General features: G+C 41.5%; 1 protein-coding gene across 1 annotated transcript in view; it reads right to left on the bottom strand.

Annotated features, from left to right (window-relative positions):
* The window catches only part of zzef1 (zinc finger, ZZ-type with EF hand domain 1), a 46,828-nt gene that overhangs the window by 16,205 nt on the left and 8,003 nt on the right, over positions 1 to 22,620 (bottom strand). Inside the window, exons 5-43 of the mRNA XM_050041017.1 lie at positions 22,324 to 22,523; positions 19,398 to 19,608; positions 19,180 to 19,296; positions 18,468 to 18,646; positions 18,120 to 18,218; positions 17,386 to 17,477; positions 17,148 to 17,293; positions 16,911 to 17,016; positions 16,440 to 16,658; positions 16,127 to 16,218; positions 15,770 to 15,984; positions 15,483 to 15,616; positions 14,537 to 14,607; positions 14,338 to 14,452; positions 14,071 to 14,236; positions 12,764 to 12,885; positions 11,929 to 12,051; positions 11,565 to 11,734; positions 11,385 to 11,466; positions 11,085 to 11,286; positions 10,848 to 10,981; positions 9,246 to 9,486; positions 9,042 to 9,121; positions 8,867 to 8,957; positions 8,309 to 8,777; positions 8,056 to 8,220; positions 7,026 to 7,145; positions 6,742 to 6,903; positions 5,997 to 6,129; positions 5,610 to 5,748; positions 5,332 to 5,497; positions 5,007 to 5,254; positions 4,551 to 4,723; positions 3,518 to 3,713; positions 3,235 to 3,398; positions 1,450 to 1,730; positions 1,107 to 1,281; positions 831 to 963; positions 519 to 745 (exon numbers count right to left, since the gene is read on the bottom strand). Of these exons, the coding sequence (XP_049896974.1) occupies positions 519 to 745; positions 831 to 963; positions 1,107 to 1,281; positions 1,450 to 1,730; positions 3,235 to 3,398; positions 3,518 to 3,713; positions 4,551 to 4,723; positions 5,007 to 5,254; positions 5,332 to 5,497; positions 5,610 to 5,748; positions 5,997 to 6,129; positions 6,742 to 6,903; positions 7,026 to 7,145; positions 8,056 to 8,220; positions 8,309 to 8,777; positions 8,867 to 8,957; positions 9,042 to 9,121; positions 9,246 to 9,486; positions 10,848 to 10,981; positions 11,085 to 11,286; positions 11,385 to 11,466; positions 11,565 to 11,734; positions 11,929 to 12,051; positions 12,764 to 12,885; positions 14,071 to 14,236; positions 14,338 to 14,452; positions 14,537 to 14,607; positions 15,483 to 15,616; positions 15,770 to 15,984; positions 16,127 to 16,218; positions 16,440 to 16,658; positions 16,911 to 17,016; positions 17,148 to 17,293; positions 17,386 to 17,477; positions 18,120 to 18,218; positions 18,468 to 18,646; positions 19,180 to 19,296; positions 19,398 to 19,608; positions 22,324 to 22,523 (6,358 nt within the window). The remainder of the gene's footprint in view (positions 1 to 518; positions 746 to 830; positions 964 to 1,106; positions 1,282 to 1,449; positions 1,731 to 3,234; positions 3,399 to 3,517; positions 3,714 to 4,550; positions 4,724 to 5,006; positions 5,255 to 5,331; positions 5,498 to 5,609; positions 5,749 to 5,996; positions 6,130 to 6,741; positions 6,904 to 7,025; positions 7,146 to 8,055; positions 8,221 to 8,308; positions 8,778 to 8,866; positions 8,958 to 9,041; positions 9,122 to 9,245; positions 9,487 to 10,847; positions 10,982 to 11,084; positions 11,287 to 11,384; positions 11,467 to 11,564; positions 11,735 to 11,928; positions 12,052 to 12,763; positions 12,886 to 14,070; positions 14,237 to 14,337; positions 14,453 to 14,536; positions 14,608 to 15,482; positions 15,617 to 15,769; positions 15,985 to 16,126; positions 16,219 to 16,439; positions 16,659 to 16,910; positions 17,017 to 17,147; positions 17,294 to 17,385; positions 17,478 to 18,119; positions 18,219 to 18,467; positions 18,647 to 19,179; positions 19,297 to 19,397; positions 19,609 to 22,323; positions 22,524 to 22,620) is intronic.

The following is a 22,620-nucleotide window of genomic DNA, read 5'->3' as shown; positions in this document are numbered from 1 at the left end:
ATAATTATTGTTTTCACTTATTTATTTATGTAATGATTTTTATTTTTTATTGTTATATTATTATTATCATTATTTTATTTATTTATTTATTAGGTGTGTTTGCCCCATGTCCATTTAATTATTATTTATTATTATTATTATTGATAATAATAATTATTATTGTTTTCACTTATTTATCTTATTTATTTTTAAATGTGTTTTTCTTTCTTTGTCATTTTAATTATTTAATTAATACATTTATTTTTAATATATTGATATTAATAACAACAATAATAATGATAATAATTTCATTTATTTTTCACTAATTAATTAATTATTATAATTATTGTTGGTTATTTATTTATTTATTTTAGTGTGTTCTCTCTATGTCTTTTGACATTTTGTTTGACGTTTGTTTATATGGAAAAGAGGCATGACAATACAATGTTTTCTTATCTTTACAATAAAAACACGAGACAAAGATTACGGAGTGGTGATGAGATACATTACCACTCCACCATAGCAGTCATGGCAGGTACCTTCAGTGTATTGTAGAGGCCTTTCAGGGCCAACGAGAGAACCCAGGATGCCTCCACAGCATCAGGAGAGCCGTTGTCCTGGCTGGTCTGCAGCAGGTGGCTGATGATGGAGGTGAAATTGCTCAGGTAGCGGCTGAGCAGGGCCTTTGAGGAGCCCTGGCCCTCTAACTGCCCCGGGAGACCGGCAGCAGTGGAATCCTGAGACTGTATGAGTTGGTAGTCCTTCACTAGAAAGAGGAGAAAGCACACACAGGGTTAATCCATGTTTAGTTTCTACACAAAATTATTAGAGAGCGCCACGACTGCACCAACCTGTTTTCCTCTTGCGTGTCTTAACATCCACCACTGCGGCGTGGTTCTTTTCTGTGAAGTGTTTGAGCAAGATCATGTTGTGCTGTTCATTGGCGTTGTCGATAAACACCGTCTGGGTGCCCACACACAGCACCTGGCGCACACACACACACACACACACACACACACACACACACACACACACACACACACACACACACAGAGGAGTCACAGCTGCCCTCAGAGAAGCACGGAGCACAGTGTACAACTCTATACAGTGGGAAGCTTTTCACCTACCTCGGGGAAGCCCACCAGCACCAGCAGGGTGAAAAGGTTAGTGCGTTTGAGAGTTTGTGGCAGCTGCTGAATACAGTGGTCAGTGAAGGCAGCGATGACGGTGCTCCACTCATGACAAGCATTCAGACTGTGTAAAATATCTGCCACTGTGCACGCCCAGTCCAGACCAATACGACTGCAAAACACAGGAGAAGAGGAGAAAAGACTATTTAGTTTAGTTTTATTTAATTTTTACTGGCTAAATCCATGTAGGTGCTAACAAGTGCAGACGTGTGCAGGTGTGTCATTAAGAAAATAGATTTATAACCCACAAAACACTTCCCTGGTGTCATCCTTCTGTTACCTGTCTAAACAGACAGCCCCGAGGCTGAGGAGCAGCTGCGTGGTCTTCCAGCCCTGGGTGTCTGAACTCGCCGCCTCTCCTTGTGTTAGTAAGTCATATTTGTCTGCGAGGGCTTCCGTGACGGCGGCGTCTGCCTCCATCGGTGGGATTCGAAGCAGCAGCTGACCCAGCAGTCCCAGGGTGAGGTGGTAGGTCTCGTTGAGAGAGCCAGCATTGGAAATAACTGCCCGGAAGAGTTTGGGCAGGATGGAGTTGAGACTGGGCAGAGACAGAGTGCTGCCCTGAGGACACAAGAGAGAGCATGAAAATATGATCTGGAGATAACACGATAACACTACTGATGGAATACTGTAAGTAGTGAACATGTCAGGAACATGACGGCGTATTGGGTACAAAATGATTTAGTGTTTTACCTTCACAAAGTGTGGATAGATTTTGGTGCATTTGTTTACTTTTAAGTTTAATATCTGTCCATACAAACCCAATGTCACGCAACTCTTGGCAAGAAAGCAAATGGGCATATTTCCCAAAAAGCTGAACACTTTCTTTACAATCACAAAGATTCCAAGGTTTGGCGATATGTTTAAATTTTCTAATCAGCCACCGTCAGCCCAACAACTGGCGATTGCCAATTTATTTGCATAGGTGTGTGTGCTGTGTGCATCCTCTGACATCTGCTGTCTTTAATGTAAAAAATATTTTTTAATGAAACATTATAAGCTATAGGCTACTTTTCTTCAACTGAACAAAATAAATCACTGTGAGATCTTTGATAAACAATACGCTGTAAAGACGGGCCCAACGGCTGTCTGACACTATTTGAAGAGGTAGGACTGCCTCCGCTTGCAGCCTCCAAATGAACAGTGAGATAAAATAACTATGCTAATAGATGATCATATACATGCAAACTGCACAACACAGTTTTTTTTGTCTAGTTCTCAAATATGATTTGAGTTAACTTGCTTTTAAGCACCAATCGATAAATGTTTAGTGAAGGACTCATCAGAAGAATGTGCATCATATGGCCCAACTCCAACTGCCTATCCGTACTAGGGATGCGTGCGATTAGCCGCCTTAACGATTAAACGTCCGTCCCCTCGCTAGTCGTCACCAGAAATATTAGACGGTTAAACCTATTACTGTTTTATTCATATACAAGGCCGCTTCATTGTCATGCAGCTTTCGTCACTAGTGGGGGCTACAGAGCCGTCAGACAGCAGTCCCCCTCCCTGCAGTAATGCTCCAGTAGACTAGAGTTTAAAGCAGCAGGGTTGGAAATAGGAGAGATGTCCTCTCGCAAAACCAGCGCGGTTTGGCAGTACTTTGATCTAGAAAACGAATTCAGCAGCAATTGATTTTTTTGAGATGTTATATTATTTGTTAACTTTAAGTGAGTGTTGTCAGATAAACTGTCTCGTACTTCAGCGGCATTTAAAATCCGACATGGTTGTTGAAGACTGTGATTAAAGGCTTCAAAAGCACACAATATTTTTGGGACAATGTTTCAAATACTTAACAATAAATTGTGCTAAATTTTGACTGTTTTTTGAGTGTTTTCCTTTTTTTTAGACAAGTCAACTAGTCTAAATTAAAATTTTCGTTTTGTTGACAGGGAAATTAGTCCCCAGGAACATCCCTAATTCATACACGCTTTGAATTGCGCTTTAATAATAATGAGTTCAATTCTCGAGGAGGTGGATCATTAAATTAGCAAAATAATAATAATCCCACCACCCCCCACTAATAGAATCTCAACCCAAAAAACTGGTCTTTGGTTTGACGTACTGGTTTGGCTGGTGGCAGCATGGCTGCCAGTAGTCCCAGGATCCTCTCTCTGGAGCACTCTGAGAACACATGCTCCTGAAGGGGAACCTGTGGCAGCCTTTCGTCTGTCTCCTTGACAACATCAGATGATAGAGAGTTGACTGTTCCTGGACCGGCCTCTGAAGCTGAGGAAAACAAAAAAAACATACAAGGTTGATCCAGACAGGTAAAAGATAAGACATAACCCTTGATAAACAAAATCAAAGCAACCAGCCTGGTGATGGTTATCTATATCTGGACTTACGTCGGACCACAGGAGACAGGGGGTCCTCACTGGAAACAGATGGAGTCTGACTGAGGCTGGGGGAGTCCAGGGTGTCTTGGGTAACCAGCTTCATTTTCTCCCCCTCTACGGTGCTCGGGGGGGACAACACCTCTGAAGGAGCAGGGGGAGGAGAGCCCACCTCCTTTGACTTTTTCTCCTTACCTGATGGTTTACTCTGGTGGTGAGAGAAAAACAATAATTTAGTAGATTGATACCCAAACAGCATGAGCTCTTCAACTGTAAGAATAATAAATACTGTCCATCTTCATTACAAATGTAACAAGTACACGTATGAATGTCTACCTGCTTTTGTACATCAGCTGTAATATTCTCAGACATGATTTTTTGTGAATCTAAAGATATGACATGCTGATCCTTCTTCATGTACTCTTGCAATACTTATAGATGTGTATAGTACGAACATATTATGGACAAAAATGCCTAAAGCATCAATAAATAAATAAATTAATGTATAAATAAATACAGGAATAAATAAATAAATAAATATGGACATAAATAATCTATATAGAAAAATACAGAAATAAATAAAAACAATAAATAAATGTGGAAAAGAATAAATGTATAAAAAAGGAATAAATTAATACAGAAATAAATAAATGCATAATAAATAAACAAAAAAATGAATAAATACATGCTGAAATAAATATGGAAAAAAATAAATGCATAAACAAATTAATTGTGGTTGATAATTAAACAGGAAGTAAATAAATATCTTAAACTTATCTCTACTTTTGTAGAACTGCATTTATTTATTCCTGTATTTATTCTGACACTATTTATTTCTGTATTTATTCAATTATTTCTGTATTTATTTATTCCTGAATTTATTTCTGCATTTATTTATTGATAAAGTAAGTAAATGTTCATCCACCACACAAATATCTGCTCTATTTGGTTTTATTTTCTGTCCTTCTTCCTGCCACTATAATGATCCACTCCCCCATCAGAGATCATTTTATTTTAACATAACCCTAAAACAGCTCTTGCTCACCTTGTCCATGGGAGATGACGGGGAGCAGACTGCTGCAGTGCTGCCAGGCAGTGAGGAAGTGTCAGTGGCTGTACTGAGCTCCTGAGAGGATTCTGGAGAAACCGGACACAGCTCACTGTCGGAGGCCGATTCGTTGGACGACAGCAGAGCGAGTAAGGCTGAGGAGCGCAGACCTACGTGGAGGACGGAATAGAACAGGTTTGCCATAAAAGGACAAAAGATAAAAATACAGTTGAGAAGAATTTGAGATATCATGTGAGACATGGACAAACAATTTAACAGCTGATGGTAATGCGATGTATTGTTGTAAGTTCATCAAGAAATGTGTGAAAAAGGAGATAGGAAAAAGGAAGAAGGAGAAGGCGAGATAGGAAAGATACAGGAAACTTATCTCTGCCAAGACCAGTGTTTTTATACTCAATGTTTAATACCAGGAATATATGAAAACGAACTTACCTTTGCCGGTCTGCCCTTTGAGCAAACAGTCAGTGATGAGTTGGGAGCAGTGTGTCTGCAGGACAGCGGCCTGCTCCAAAGACTCTCCTTCCACCTGCTTCTGACTGCTCAGCTCTGACGTGTAGAGAGCCAGAGCAGCAAACAGCAGCCAGGAGTAGTTGTGGATGTAGGGCTGGATCAGGCGGTGACGGTCACTGATCCGTATGGTCACCATGGGGTACACTGTGATCCGATGGGTGGGCAGATGGCTAGCGACGGGAAAATAATTAAGTCAGAAACTCAGAGGGAAACCACTAAAAGGTAAGCATCAGATTAAATGTGTCACCTGTCGGGATACTTCTTTGCGTTGTAACAACCAAAGCACAGGTCAAAGTCTTCACAGACGTTACAGTTGATCCTGCTGCCTACAATGAGCCCTTGGCAGTGGTCACAGGCGTATTCCATGTTCACCATCTCATGGTCGTCCTCGTGGCCTTCAGGCTTGGCACCACCTGGTTAAAAACACACATGTTCACATTCAGCTGTGCTCTGACTTATATGAAAGAATCCTGTTTCTCTAAACTCCAGGCCACCAGATATTCCTGTGTGACTGTATGAGCTCACTGAGGAAGCAGGTCTTGCAGAGGTCCATATCCATGCACTGCAGACATCGGTAGCGGTGCCAAGGCGCCATCCTCTCACAGCCATCACAGGAGATAACAACATTCAGCAGGTCACAATAGCGTGCAATGAACATGTGCATCTGTGGATAAAACCAAGAAAAAGTATCATTATCATTATTGTTCCCACCTGTACTTCACTAATAACTGTTTTAGTCTTAAGTGGCGCGGGTCAGAAAACAGCTGTAATGTTCTCAGATGTTTTTTTGTGAATCTAATGAGAGAGCAGAGAAGCATTTGGGGGGGCGGTCAAGTTTAATCCTAAGTGCCATTTGTTTCCCTAAGCTCAGACATGAGACAATTTTCCTTGTTTGCCAATGCCTGATGTTACCTTTCTTCTGTCCTCCATGGAGTCCTCTTCATCAATCTTGTCGTACCACTTCTCGAACATCCCGTCCATGCACTCGTCCATCCATTCCTGGTTCTTCTTGTAGTCTGCAATTTCATCCTCCTCCGTCCACTGACTGGAAATTAATTTAAACCAAAGAAATAATCTGTCATCTCTGCAATTTAAGTGGCTAGGACACCACATGAATATTTATAAAATTGTCAATATTAACTGTTTCCTCAGCTGGGATAGGCTCCAGCCCCCCCGCGACCCTCAAGAGGATGAAGCGATTAGAAGATGAATGAATGAATGAATGAACTATTTCCTCCGTATTTTTTATTTTTTTACTTTTTACTGGTGCAAAAAAACAGTAGTGACTTTACACATAAATATAAAATAAAATTAGCATAATTAAGCAGTGGGAAATCTGTTAAATATGGCTCATGTGTCTATGTGTATGGATGTGTGTGCAAAGGGGAACAATACAGAAATAAATAAATAAAAAATGCTGCTGCTGCTGCTGCTGATGATGATAATATGTCTGAAAAAAATAAGTGCTAATAATAAGAGAGTAATGGAAAATTAAAGAATAGTTTGATATTTAGAAGAGATTTGAAGTAGAGTCAGAATCTCGATTTGTGAAAATGTAAAAATAAAATCTCTATCTTTAGCTAGCCTTATTGTTTATCATCAATAGTAAAAGCATTTCATTTCCACTGTGCGGTGGTGAATTATCTTCTGACATTACCTGATGGCGATGTCATGAACACTGATGTTCTCCTGGGACATGCTGAGTAGGAGGTCGGGCAGCTTGATGTTCAGGAACAGAGGGAGGTCTTGGACCTCCCAGCTCATGTCCAGAAGGTGCAACAGGCAGGTCTGCACACATGACAGGGCTGGCAGCAGAGCTCTACAGAGCGGTGACAAGGGTCGAGTTACACCACTGCACACTTTACACGAATCACTGCTGCGGGTGGTTTTTCATTACAGTGCATCAGTGTGAACACAGTTTGTACAAGGATAAGAGCTTACTTTTCATTAAGGCTGCCGAAGCCTTGTACTGCCTCCACCAGCATGAGCACCAACTGATGGTAGGAACGCCTCACCTCCTCTCCCAGCTTCTGCCCGCTGTCTGACAACTGGGAGAAATAACTGGGAAAGACAAAGCAAAAGAAAATGTTCAAAGAAATTCCACTTAGCAGTTATTTCCTTCTCAAAATGTACCTGTATATGTATACTGGTCAATATATATTTGGCACCTTCAATACTGTCATCAAGAATAGAGATCAGAGCTGCGTTCAGACTGCCAGATTGTATCCAGACTGATTTTAGAAAGTCTGGACAGCAAAACCACAAGAAATGCAGTTTTTGCAAACTGGACCCAAACCACATTTGGATGTGGTTTAAAGTGCAAAATTGGATTTATACAGCTGTGTCTCAATCTAAATGCCCCATATCGAATTTCAAAGTGTCCTTTGTGTTACTTGCAATGCAAAACACAACTAGCAGAGTCCATGCTGCTACTATCAGCAGAGCACTATGGACGTTAACATGCAGAACAACCGTCCTTGGACAGACGCCGAAATAAAGTGTCTGCCATCATTTGGAGGGCAAAATGATGGACCTCCATTTCTCATACTTCCGTGTTGGAAAGCCGCATCATCAGTGTAGCTACACAGTTAGTGATGCCTTCATTGTTACCACAACAATCGATGGAAAAATCCAAAGCTGTTCAGCTTATTATTATGTATGACAAAGAGAAGCATCAAAATCCAACATTTAAGAAGCAGGAAACCAGCAAATGTAAATAAGTAGAAAATTCAATTTAAAATATTCAGATCAATGAGAGACAGACAGATGTTAAGTAGTAAACAAGGTCTTTTGGATCTGGATGATTCCCTTAAGTCATCCAATTGAAGTTAAAAAGGCAATGTTTGCCAAAAAGCAAATTACTTGGCATCCCTGATTACTAATACGATAATTCGATTACCATAACAGTTGCTAATTGATTTTCTCTGGAACAACTAATCAACCAATCAACTAATCCTTGCAGCTCTAGTACCTGGTGAAGTCCTTCTGGCATGCCAACAGCTCCTGAAGGAACAGGATGCAGGGGGCCTGAAAAAGGTGTGGTTTTCCCAGGGAATGTAAACATTGCTGGACCATCTCCAGGACCTTGCATACACTCAGAGCCTGGGCTTTGCTCAGGGACAGCGTCTGCAGAATGCTACAGGACAAACATTTGGATGTTTTAACACTGAATGCTACAATTACACAAAAGTAAAATGCTAAATAGAAGCGTGGACATCAGTCACCTTGCTGTTGTAAGAGCCTGGTCCCTCATGAAGTTCAGGATGTGTTTGAGCATTGGGTATCGATCCTTGACAGAGGGGGTCATGCGGGGCTCTTCTATAGATCGGCAGGACAGGAGACGTAGGCGCGCACGACTGAACGGGGCTTTGCGGGGGAAGGCGGAGGGTGAGGCTGGTTCCCCTGGCTGGGAGGAGAGGCTCTCTGTGGAGCCTCTGTGGCCTTGTCTGCTGTGCCCACAAGAAGATGAGGAGGGTTGGCTCGGTCCTGGTTTAGGGTCAACGGCCTCCTCAGGCCCTGCAGGCTGAGCTCCCTGAGTGCAGCTGGCCTGGAAGTCCCCTTCTGAGATGGAGCTTGAACGGAGGAGTGGAACACTGCTGCCCTCTGCAGCTTTGGAGAAGTCGCCATCCTGGCAGGGTACTCCACAAGGGGCGAACCTGAAGAGCAAGAGGCTCTTCTCAATACACATCTCAGCTAGAGAGGAAGAGAATAAGACATGTCAGCAAAATAATTAACAGTTGGTGATAAGAAAAGGTGGGATTTGTCTTTCCATGAGTCCTCACCTAGTGTGTCCATGGTAACCTCATCATGACCCCCATCCTTCTCGTCAGGAACGTTCATTTTGCCAACTAGGTATCTCTGTTTCATCTCCAACTGACAGGACAAAATACATCATCAGCAATAGTTCAGTAACACGATCATATACACACACAAAGATATATGTCAAGTAACACTCACCATCCATGTTCTGATGCTGTCTGCCAGTGAGTACACCTGCACAAACTCTTCACTTAGACAGGACTTGGAGTCCTGATTAACTACTCATACAAAGACAAAACAGAGAGGAGAAATCAAGTCAACCAAGTTCATCGACCTCACAAAATAACCACAATAAATAAAACAGCTTTTGTTATATGACCATTGATAATAGCCGAGCATTACCATAGGTCTTCAGGGCATGGTTGAGGGCTGGTGTGTGGTACACCATGACTGCCCAAATGGCATTCACAGCCTGATCCGTCTTTGACCCGGCAGCAATCTCGTTCCTCATTGGCTGTTTCCTGCAGGAGTGCATGATGGTCTTCATCAGCTTTGTTCTGCTGTCTGTCGGTTCCAGGGAAGGGTTCCAACGGGCAAAGTCCTCCAGGAAGCTCGTTAACTCGTCAAGAGTCCATGTATTTGTCTGTCACACAGAAGAACAACATGGTATTATCAAAGCAACATCGAAATAATATAAACCTAAGAATGGAAGTATGGAGGATAAAAAATGACTCGTGTCAAAAAATAAAAAATGTGTAAATAAAAACAGCACAAAATAAATACATAATTAAATGAATAAAAGTATAAATAAATGCAGGATTTAAAAAATATATAAAAATTAATACATCAATAAATATATTAATAAATATATAAATAAATTAATGTATAAATAAGTACAGAAATATATCAAACATATTATCAAAAAATAAATTAATGTTTATTAATAAATAAATAAATATAGAAGTTATTAAATGTAGTTGTAAAAAATGTAGAATGTAGTTATGTTTAATTATCAACTTTCATTTATTTATTTCAGTATTTATCTATTTTTTCCATATCTATTTTCTATATATATCTATTTATTTTTATTAATTTATCTTTTATTAGTTCATTTATTTATTTCTGTATTCATTCTAGCATTTATTTATGCATTTATTTCTGTATTTATTGATTTGTTTAGTCCTGTATTAAAGGAGCTATATGTAAGAAATCTAAAGCAAATAGTCGTAAAATCCTCCTAATATGTCACAGAGACTAAGGAATAATGTTCATATAACATACTGATCTCACCGACAACAATAGTACAGCCAGAATATTCGCATTTAAAAAAAAAAAAAATTTACGGTCCGCAAATCATGTTTATGTTTTGAATTTGTGTTTTGGCCTATTGCGCCACCCACCGCCGTCTACCAGTCACGCAGTCAGTAGAGTCTCAGCATCAGTTACAGTTACGACTGAGCTACAGCAGCACGGCAAGCAGCATTAGCAGTGTCCCGGTACATAGCATTAGCAGCCGGCTCCTCCTCCACTGTATCCCGGCAGCAGCGTTAGCAGCAGAGAAGCCAGACTTGCGAGAACGGTCCGCTGGAAAACCGAAGATCAAGGACGTGGTGACGCAGCCCTGCCAGGGCAGCCGCCCCCGGGCAAACAAATCATCGCGGCAGTATTTTGAATTTGAGTGCAGTAACCGTTTTGGCCACATTCTTACATACAGCGCCTTTAATTTATACATTTACCCCTTTATTTATTCTCTTATTTATTGGCGTATTTATTTATTAATTTATCTATTTATTTGATATTTCTGCATTTATTTATTATTATTGCCATATTTATTTATTTATTTATTTATTTATACTGGCATTTATTTATACATTTCCTAATTTATCAATTTACTCATTCATTTATTATTTTATCTATTAATTTCTCTATTTATTTAATCCTGTATTTATTTATTTATTTATTGTTATTTATGTCATTTTTCGTCCTCCATATTTCATGACATACCTGGTCTGTGGGTGTTTTCGTCTGATTTGTCTCCCGTGTTTCACACAATCCGTGTCGCAGAATGGGTTTCCATAAGGGAGAAGACTGAACATGGGACATTTTCCCTGCTGGAAGCTCCTTAACAGTGCGAATCTCTGGAACAGGAAGAAAAATACACACAACTCAGACTTTTAATTATCAAGGGTCTAAAAAATGTCCAGGTATGATACAATTTTTGAAGTTGATGTATGGTCTCACCATGAGGGGATTTCAGGGCAAGGGTTCTGGAAGCGAGACGACCCATCAGGCGAGCCACCAGCAGCTGCAGGTCTGACATCCACGAAATAGTGATATCTGGCAGGCCCAAAGCTGTCACACTGAACTTATAACCCCACTCGTTATTACTGCTATCAGAGTGGAAGAGGAACTGGAGTTGAGGGCCGGCGTCAAATGTCACCTTCTGCAGGAGCAAAGAGAGAAGCAGCAGACATGTGCAAAAGGAATTAAGCAACAACAGTGTTTCATATGGAGACAAGTGAAGGGGTTATCGTATCCTACCTTTGGCCACTTCTCACTCCCAACTTTCATGTCATAGCGGACCTTCCCACCTCTGGAATCTGTGAACTCTAGGTAGTCATATCTGTGAATAAAAGGAGCATAGAGGATGGGTAAAAGATTCTCTCTACGAATTAAAAAAAAAAAAAAAAAAAAAGAAATCTAACATTTCCCATCAGTCACCTCTTCTCTGTCTCGCAGCGTTCATCAAACTCCACCTCAAAAGAGGTCGCTCCAGGGCAGGCAAAGATGCTGGTCTCGTGGCGGCTGTTCTCGTAGTTATGAGGGGACTCCATGCTCCAGGTCCTGAGCACCACCGGCTGCTGGGGCTGGTGCCAGCTCTCCTGATCCACCTAACAGTCACATTATGCAATTAATGTCTATTACAGCCAGTGGTGGAATATAACTAAGTACATTTACTCAAGTTGACTTAAACTATGAATCTATTATTGAAATACCTGCATATCAATTTTCTGCCAATTGAATAATCGATTAATTGACTAATCGTTCGAGCTCAAGATGAGAGGCTAAATAAATTCTGACTGACCTTAGAAAAGATGTCTCCGGTATCACTGGACAGACTTTTGAGCAGCTCGACGAGAGAGGAGAAGCTCTTCAGCAGCACACTGTGAGGGATGTCCAGAGAGCACAGCTCCAGGAGTAAAATCATCTGCCAGGAGTACAACAAATATTAAATTCATTCAGCACAGTCAACTCTGTAACTGTGCAGGGAAACAATTCAAAATCAGGAGATGAGGGCTGGGCGATACGGCCTATGGATAATAATGCAAGATGTTTAGGTTACATCGCGATACACAATATGTATCTCCATGTTTTGAAATCTTGTGTAAAGCACTTCATAAGTGTTCATAAATGCTGAAACACATTTGCGGTACTGCAACCTTTTGTGGCAGTGGTTTTGCTGCATATTTCATTCAACATCTGCCGGACAATAAATCCAGTGAGGTTCCTTTTTGGAACCAATTCATCCACCTCCATCTTGCATCACTGTTTCCGAACTCAACACATAGAAACTCGCTTTGGTGCTTCACCAGTTTTGCTGTCAGGCTGTTTCCCTGTTCCCTGGTGATGCCAAGTTCTGCATGTGTTTCCTCCAGGTACAAAAACACACTCCTCATACGCCACACAAACTCGACCAGGAAAGTGATCTGAATGGGCGGGGAGTGTGTGATGTATGTATGTGAGTGTTTTCTGTTTGTGTCTGCGTGGGAGAGACAGCCAAATGAAAAACCGAAGCGAGTCTCATGCCAGCGGCTTACAAAAATGACACAACAGTGTGTGCAATACACCAAGTACATATGATATATCGCCCAGCCCTGCATGAGACAAGAGCGTATTAGATGTATAAGAGTATATATTACCATCTGTCTGAAGACTGTGGCGAGGATGGAGCTGCCTAGTTTCTCAGTGATTGCAGCACCAGAGTACCTCTCCAGCAGGGAGCCGAGAATACCTTTGACGCTCTCCAGGAACTGATCCACATCTGTTAAAAGAAAGCATTTGGTCACTCTGAAAGCCTCTTATCCACTCAAGAATAAACTCTACTCAGTGTCAGTGTTCATACTGAACCATGATACAACTTACGCAGACATTCAAATTTTAATGCTGTCTAAGTTCTCAACAGAGAAAATTCAAAACTCTTTCCACAGCTAAATGAATGCACAACAGGGCTGAGCTTTATGTTTGAAATCAACTTGACAATATCAATAGGGATATTTTATGGATATTTGTGTATCTCCATGTAACAATTATATTTAAATCTTATAATCAAATTAATAGCAAATGCTATAAACTGTATGTCACTGTTACACTTTATATTAGAAAAAGAAAAATGTCTTTAAAAACTTTTAATTTGAATTACAATTTGCTTGGGATTGTTAATTTTGACATCATTGTGCAAAATATAAGGCTGTACTGGTCGTTCAAGACACACACATTACAGTATATCTACAATTCATCCACTCTGACAGTCAATTAAAACAGTTAAAGTCCAACTAAGCAGTTACCAAATTAACAGTCCACTCCTTCCTTCACATTGTATTTTAGCCGTTGCAGCTCTGCACGAAAAACATAACTATCAAGATTCCAGCAACATTTCAGCATTTGTTACACCTGACCACTTCCTGTAATACACCATCATGGCATTTGGCATGAGAAATGCTCCTGCAACTTTCCAGCTGTTCGTGCAGCTTGTACTGGGGGATGTGCCACAGTGTAATGTGTACCTGGATGATGTGGTTGTGTACTCGGATGACTGGAAAAATCACATATCCAGTCTGAATCAGGTGTTTAGCTGTCTTGCTCATGCATCGTTGCCATTGAACTTTGCCAAGTGGGAGTTTGGCAAAGTCATGGTGACCTATCTAAACGGGTTGGACAGGGAAGGGTGCTAAAGTGGAGGCAATTGTAGCATATCCTGTTTCTACCCATCGGCGTGAACTTCAGCGCTTATTGGGCATGGCCGGATGCTATTGTTGTTTTTGTAGGAACTTTTCCGTGGTAGTTGCTCCACTTACCAGACTGTGCACCATAAGTTCTGAAAATCTGTTCTTTTATCTATTGCAGTACCATGTTTGACTGATCAGCACCAGGCTATGTGCCATTATGAACACAGAATCTAACCCTGAAAACAGGAAGCTGTAATCTCAAACATCTTGCTGTGTCTCACATTTCAGCAGGATGTCTCTGGCCAGCTCCATAGCGATAGTGGTAGAGGTTCCTCCCTTGAGCTGCAGGTAGCACCAGGAGAGCAGACTGCCCTGCAGAGCCCAGAACAAGGACAGCAACACCGTCCTGCTGGCTCCACTGCTCTCATCCACCATCAGAACCTCACACTGACAGACGGGAGACAGCAGAACAGAGAGAGGAACATTAGAAAAGTAGATAGTAAATCATAAATAACACAAGGGAATAGCTGAGACATTGCGTGTCTCACCTCTCTTGTTGCCACCAGTAGCAGCGTCTCCATCACTGACAGTATGGGGCTGATGTCGAAGTCTGAGGGAGCTCCTTTAGGTGGGAGCAGGAGGAGGCCACTTGGATCCTGGTCACTGCACAGACAAAAGACAGCGGCTGCTAATCCACTGTGATCTGGATAATATTATAGTGTGTTTGTAGATGTACGGTGTCCTCACCTGAAGTAATTACAGAGCGATTCAAATGTCACCTTCACTGACTCTGGCTGATCCTGTTCTGTGATATTTTTCTGCAAAAGGGCAAATTATCATGTTATTATTATCATCATTATTATCATTTTTGTTTTTATAAAACCTGCAGGGCACAAAGAAAGGCGGTCTGGACACTGTTTGGCTTCAAATAAATAGTTTATTCCTCTTTTTTCAGCCACGTCTAAAAGAGAGAACAGGTGTTTCTTATAGAGTAAGGCAGTAATCAACTCACATCACTGTCACTTGCTCCAGATAATATACTAAACAAAAATTTAAATGCAACACTTTTGTTTTTGCCCCCATTTTCACAGGTTTAAGAGCTACGACTTTTCTGCACCTGCGAGCCGGCAGGTTTGCTTCTCAGCGTATGTTGCCATGGTAACTAACTCAGGGTTACGCTGAACTGGCTTTGTGAAACAGAAAACTCAGAGTTTCCTTCATCTCAGGCTGAAAATACTCAGAGTTTTCACTAATCCTGCTTTCTGAAATAGAGCTGCTGCCCATGAATTCAATGTTTAATTCACTTCACTTCCATAAGCCGTCTCCAATGTAATTTCTGTGAATTTGGCAGCAACGCAAACACCCTGCCCACATAGGCAATGTGGCTCAGGTGTTACAGTTAAATACATAAGGTAGTCATTAATCACAATCACCCAAAAGAAAGGTTTCAAATCACAACACGTATTGAGACCTTTCAGTTTCTGTTCGCTCTTTCTTACTTTCCTGAGGAAGCTCTTGTAGATCAAAACCTTGCCTCAGAAAGACAATAAGAAAAAGAAACCTTTTATTTAAAGCCAAACAGTGCACAGATCTTCTTGTGCCCTGCATTGAAGTATTTTTTGGCCTTGCATCTTAGTATTTTGTCTGGATGTTGACACACTCTGCCCGCCTTCTGATGTTTGTATAAACTCACCATCATGTTGAAGAGTTTGTCCCGTCTGACGTGTTTGTCAGGGAAGAAAACAGCTGCTCCATTAAGAATGGCCTTCACTGTTTCCTTGTGCAAAGCTTTTTCCACCAATGTCTCCCCCTCTGGGCCATCCACAACTAAACCACAAACACCACAAATATTATTGCTGCATATGTTTCGACAAATTGTTAAAAAGCTACCACTTTCCGAGAAATCTCTGCAAACAGATCTAACCAGTAAAATACTTTTAACTTTGTGCAGGTGAATGAAAGCTGGCAGCAGGTTCTTACTGTGGCAGAGATGGTTGTAGAGTTCACCGATGGCCCTAACAGAGTCATTCTGAGGCTCTGAGCTGCTGGATGTGGACGGACCAGCTGTGGCTCCCTCATCTGGCCCCCTGCTGTCCTCTGAGCCCCGGGGCTCCAGTGGATTGGGCAACATGGGGAAACAGTTCTGCATCAACTGGAGCAGCAGGACTCTGCTCTTCAACACCTCCTCTCCATCACTGAGAGAAAGACATATGCTCGATTACAGGCGTCCTAGTGACTGACCAATGAGCCTGATCATGACAAATGGTAATTAATGCTGAATTAATGGCTATAGAGCAAAAAAAAACAAAAAACAGCAGTGACAACACTACAACTCACATCTCCCTGAGTTTACTGTAGAATTTCCAGAAGAGGTTCAGGCCGAGGCCACTGAAGTCCAGAAGATACTTCTGCTTAAAGTGAGAGGCATCCTGCAGAAATGAAGAGCGACAAAGACAGTCTTCAACATTAAAAGACAAAAAAACACCACAAATAGCATTATAAATTCAGGACTGGCATTGTTCATGATAACACTACTATAATTTCTAATATGTAAAAAAACAAACAACAACAACAAAAAAAAAAACACCATAATATAATATAATAACGGCAAAATTTAGACTTGTTGATGTAATGTGATTAGAATATTTACCATGTCTCGTGTGAGCTGTTGTATGAAAAATAGCGTCTTGTTAAGCAGACAGAGGCCAGTGACAGTATCAGAGTCAAAGCTGTCTCCCTCTGGATTGAGGTCGTCCAGGTCTCCGAGCCTCTCTGCTCCGGGACACAAGTAGCCACTGAAGCTGAGGGACTGCACCCCGAGGCGCTCAGCAGAGTCCTGCCTCGTGCACAGGAACTTGACCATCAGGAACTGGGAAGACAAGAAGACAGACGATATATAAGAGGTGTAGTTACCTAATATAGACAGCAAAGTGAAAATGATGATTCATTTAGCATACTTTAGCATGTAGCAATAGCATTTTTACTGTATTTCGGAAGCCTTGAATAACAAAAAATCTGCAGCGTGAAAACACAATTTCCACAACACAGTGTTTTGGAATAAAGGGTTGAATAATGAAGTTCAGATGTGTGGATGAAAGACAAAATGTGCAGCAGAATGTACCTTTGCAACGCGACACTGCTGCAGCTTGATCTCCACATCATTCCAGTCATCCTCCAGTTCAAACCAGCCAATCGGCTCGTCCTCCGACTGTGATGGCATCTTCACACTGCAGATCAGGTGACAGCATAATGTGTCAGCCATTCATGTAAACCACCGAGGCAGATCTCAACACACAGTAACTACACTGTATTATCTTAAAAGATAGGAAGTGTTCTTCAGCTATAAAGGGATCCTTACTTGTCTTGTACAAACTCTTTGTAGTCCTTGTAGTCCCACGCATCATACTTTTTGAACCTCTTGAAATGTTTCTCTGCATCAAAAGGGTCTTCCTCCTTGTACGCGAACACCAAGCCGCATTTTGCTCCGATGGCTCCTTTTCGTACCTGATTATCACACAAACCAGAGAGGAAGTGTTATTACGAACACAAATCCACTCTATCATGGAAAATTCTCAATGACATGGTGAAATCCTTACTTTGATCTTCATCTGAGTGACCTGGAAGTTACTCTGGTCCTCTGTTGACAGGATCACACTGGCTCTCTTCCTGCCACTTTCTGTGAGAAAACCTTTGGAGCAAGAAAAACATTCACACTTAACTGAGACCATCCCCAACTTTCATGCTGATAACAATCAGCGGACTGATTTCTATTTAAAGGACTTGGAACTGTTGTTTGGAACATTCTGAAGGATGTGATGTTTAAGCACGTTCAGCTCCCCTACAGCAGTATTCACTTTCGTCAGCGACCTTTTTTCCATGATGAAGATGAGACGTTGACGAGCGAAACAAAAACTATGACAAAATGTATAGGGACAGCTGCAGCAGCTGGCTCATCTCACCGCGTTGAAACCCGGAGGGTTTCAGGAGATCCTTCATCCTCAGCTAAGGTTAGCCAGCTAGCTGTAAATTATCTACACTACACTGAACCACCTTCGGGTGCTTTGTAACATCATCTGATAAATTTGAGAACGGTAAGCTAGTTAGTATCATGCAGCCAGTGCGCCAAATGAAATATAGGAACATTAAAGGTAGTAATGTTATTCTAAATATGACTGTAATTTATTCTCCAGCATTCTATTAAAAAGATATCTGTCAATCATGTTTGATGCCCAGGCGCTTGCTTGTGCTCTTTAGCACAAGGTATTTTTAGCTCAGGTAAAACTTTGTTATTTATTATTTTCTCATTGAATAAGGATGGTCTCAGTTGTACCGTCTCCAGTGGAGGATTCTGTGAGCATGTTCTCTGGTCCTGATTTCTCCTCTTTACTCTTCACATCACAGGCCTGCAGGTGCAGCTGGAGGGGCTTCCCTGTAATGAGACACAATGCATTGTGACATAGTTAATCATTTGATCATTTTCCATAAAGGTTATAATTTCATTTCTATACTGGGAGGCAATCTACTGCTCTGAACTGCAGCATGTAACAGAATTAGCAATTTTCTAGATGCAGAGTCCACTAATGCATCTCCTCTTTGTAGGCTCAGCACTTTCTCTCTCAGGTCTACGGTTTCAAATGGCCTCATGTGAACGAGAGTAAAGGAGGGGTGGTCACGTTACCGTTGCGATTAAGTAGACGCAGCCTGACGGCAGCCATAGACACGATGAGGGAGGAAGCCTTGTACTCGGCCTCTAGATGATCGCTGATGCAGGAGAGGGCTTGGAGCACTTTGGCCACGCTGCCTCTGGCCAGAGCGAACGCCAGGAGGGTCAACTCTGCATCAGGACTCACACAGCAGCTACACATCAGCAAAGACACAAACACAAGTTAGTTTTAGTCATATCAAATAATCTCAGTGTCCGAAAGGGATCTGTTTGCAGCCAGTATGAACAGAAGACACAATCACAGCGACTCTGAAGTAGTCAATCTGGCTTTGAATTCCTGCTGAGCTTGAAGACTGGAATTTACCACCTTATTTTTCTTCCCTTATCAATATCTTAAAATATATTAGCAGGGACATCACAATTTAACACTAGGCTAACAAACTGTTTCAGACAGAACACTGGACAACTCTGGGTTCTCCCTTATACAAATCAACAGTCTAGAGTAATATTACTGATGAGACCGATGAGATTATTTCAGTCATGCTGTTGCTGCTGTTGTCGATAAAGGCTGTGTCCACCACTGAAGGATTTGCAGTACATCTCATGGAATGGAAACAGTGTGTCATCAGCCCACTAAATCAATACTTTGATTCCAGCCTGTTTTCATTGCAATGATGTCAGCATTATGAGCTCAGTGATGGGTGAGTGTGCTGATGTAGGTCATTACTCTGCTATCCTGAGGAGAAATCCATCCACCTCCTCCAGGATGTTCAGAGAGAAGAACTTGGGGAAGTCTGTGGATGACGGCGTGAGGGACAGCGGTGGCATGTGACGTAAGGCTTTTCTATGAGGAAAAAAAAAAAATCACAGAAGAAAAACTCTCAGCACCCAAACAAACTTTCTTTGCTTTCATACATCTGCAAAACCACGAGTAGTGCATCTTACTGTGTGCTCTGAAGGACAGTGTGAGCCAGCGCAGGGTTAGTCTCCATGGATGCGGTGACCAAGGAGGTGAGGAGAGACAGGTACCAGATGGCTGAAGCATCCGAAACAGACACCTCTTTACTCTTGGTAATCTGATATCCTAGTGTCTTCAAGCCATGAATCCGAGTGTCACATCCATCACTCAGGCACCGCTTAATGTTAATCTGGATGTCTGGGGTTTGGTGAAGAGATACCGCAGTTAGCAGACTGATGGAATACATCATGAAAAAAATGCCTTAATGGTTTTCAACTTTTCATCCTCTGAGAACAACATAAAATAGATGTCGAGGGAGACGCAAATTAAATCATTTGTACTGAGAAGCAAGAAAAGTTAAATCAATGCAAAGCCAGCTGATGAGTTTTAATTTGCTTTATGTGATTTATCCACCAAGCACATTATCATTTTTTAAAAACAGTCTGCAAGTAGAGCTAAAACCCCACAGGACTGCTTTCAAAATACATCACCTGAACCTCTGCTTAGATTTGACTTTTCTTGGTGACAGTTGCCCGACTCAATTAATTCTCACTTACCGATATTAGAGATTGGAATCAAGAACTGGTTCCAGTTAAGAACGAGTCTGAAATAGTCTGATTCATCAGAATGGTATGCCTACGAACCTATCGATTCCAGCATGTTTTTCTGAGAGTTGTGCATTACAACAGAATAACGTCAAACTCTGTCTACGCTGCTGCAAACTTGCAACAAGTAGGGGTGATGCGGATAGGAAGAAATGGTCGAAAGTGCGACTTTAGTTCATGCTGAAAGATGACGCCAGTGTTGCTTGTAATGTCTGTAAAATGATTATTTCAAGTGAGGGTGGAAACACCAGCTTTGTGCTGAAACATCTTTCTACGCAACATGGGCTTAAATTCCAGGGGCCGTATTCACAAACATTCTGAGAACACTCTCAGAGAGCTCCTAACTTAGCCTAAAAACTTTTAGTAAGGAATCCTAGCTTAGGAGTGATTCAGGAAAGTTCTCGGAGCAACTCTGAGCAAGGAAGGGACAGAAACCTTTATCTTAGTGAGGAGTTGTAGTTTACCCCGTTGCTAGGGGTGATGCTTGCTTTTAACAGATGTGATTGGTTGTCACAGACATGCACCTTTGTGAGTCTGCACGTGTTGTCATTGTTAGTGTGATCACTCTGACTTGAGACAGACTCAGACTCAGTTTTCCAAATATCTTGGAGTTGTGATTATTTTATCTCTGGCGTTATAACGTTAGGTGGAAAATGTGTGTGTATCCCTGATGAGATCGACCACAAATATTATCCCTGCACAATCTAATCTGTGGCATTTCATTTACTCACTGTCATACAGCATTTGGAGAATATTTCTCCTACCTCTTTGTGTTTCCACCATTTTCTCCTCTGCTTAGGAAACTCTTAAACCTCTTAAAAGTCATCTCTCTGCTCCAACAGTTTTTCACCCTAGCAGCTTTTTAAGGGCTAAGATACTCTGTGAATGAGGACCTAGTCTTAACTTTAATGGGAAATTCTAAGGAAATGTCACAATTTTAAGAATTTTCTTAGAATTTCATCATTAGGAGGCTTTGTGAATACAGGCCCAGGAATGCCGTGAATTTTTATTTCACCTTTTTTTTTAGTTTTATCTAACAAGACAGTTCCCACTGAAATACACTATCTCTCCTGCCAGAGAGTCCTGGTCAGAATAGGCAGGAAAATTAAAAAGTACAAATGGGGACAATTAAAATCACAAAAAAAAAAACCATATCAAAACAGAACAACAGACACAAAACATAAAGGAATCAGGGTCTAAAACAAAACAAAACAAAACAAAAATCACTCTACACACGACTGCCTAACCAAGGAGCACAGGTTAAATATCCAACAGTGGGTTTTAATAACATCAGCGCCAAGCAGCTACACCGTGTTCAGACTCAGAGATAAGAAAAGAGTTTTGTTGACACTTAAAGCCTGTGTAATCGTACATTTTTTCCCACAAAGACATTTGATCAGGAATCAATGATTAAACTGATAAAGAATCGGACTGATATGCAGACTCGATAGTGGCATTGGTATCTATAAAATCTTATCAATTCCCATCCCCATTTACATATAGTACATATCTCAGCAAACAATGAGTAACCTCTGTGGCAGGACAACTACTAAAAAAAGGTGGATATGTGGCCCACTGGCTACACAGATGGTCCTCTAAGACCTGAGGCAGGAGATGGAATCTTGAATTTAACCAGTCAGCACTAAAAACACAAAAACACCAGTGCCTGGATGTGGTGCCTGGATTATGGCAGGATTCAATCCCAAGATCAAAGGGGTTTCCAGACGGATTCAAAATGAGCAAGGACATAGTTTATTTCAATATTCGGGGTACACATAATAGGAGGGGGTTCTGATATTTTGAGTTTCAAACCCTTTATTTCCTTCATTCTGATGAATTTTCATGCCCCAGTTTAAGGTGAAAAGTTCATGGTACTTCTGTGCATAGTTGCTCCACCTTCTTTCTGTTTCTGCTGTTGAGGTGGCATACTGCCACACCCACCTTACTTAAGTTTACGAGGCATTGTTGCATCTATGAGTCACGTTCTAGCAGTTGGTAATAATATAATAAAAACCCTTTGCTGCTTTCACGCTTTTATTGGGGAGGATAAATGCACGAGTTCTAAATATTGAGGGGGAAGTGTCCCCTGCGTCCTTCCAAAAATCTACGCCTATGAAAGTGAGGCACTAAATGACTCAACTACCTGTGAACCCTGCTGTACTTTTCTGTAGCTGACACTGTGCTCAATCTTCACAGACGAGGTGCATATGAGAGAGACTCATAGATCAGCATCAGTGAATCAACACACAAGCCGAGGACAAATAAATACTCAGCTGAGCAGCAGACACGCTGACAGCTGGTGACTCACAGGGGTGTGTGATGTTGGCATTCTCCAGCAGAGCTACGTAGCCTGTGACGTTACTGGGGATGCGGATGTCTCTAATTTCCTGCAGGGAGCGCCGGTTCTTCCCGACGGCGACCGACACCAGCTGAGGCATGTAGCTGTGGTCGTTAGCAGCCACGGCGATGGCCAGGCGTCTCAGAACCACATCTGGTTTCATTTTCAACCTGGAAACAGAAAAGAGACGAGTTTCCACCATAAATGAATTTCATGATTCGAGGATCCGGCACACATGACAACCAGCTGTGAAGCCTCGAGTCACAA

Source organism: Epinephelus moara, chromosome 3, assembly GCF_006386435.1.
Source record: "Epinephelus moara isolate mb chromosome 3, YSFRI_EMoa_1.0, whole genome shotgun sequence".
Lineage (NCBI taxonomy): Eukaryota > Metazoa > Chordata > Actinopteri > Perciformes > Serranidae > Epinephelus > Epinephelus moara.
The sequence above is the reverse complement of the archived record's forward strand: the minus strand, read 5'-3'. Positions and strand labels throughout refer to the sequence as shown.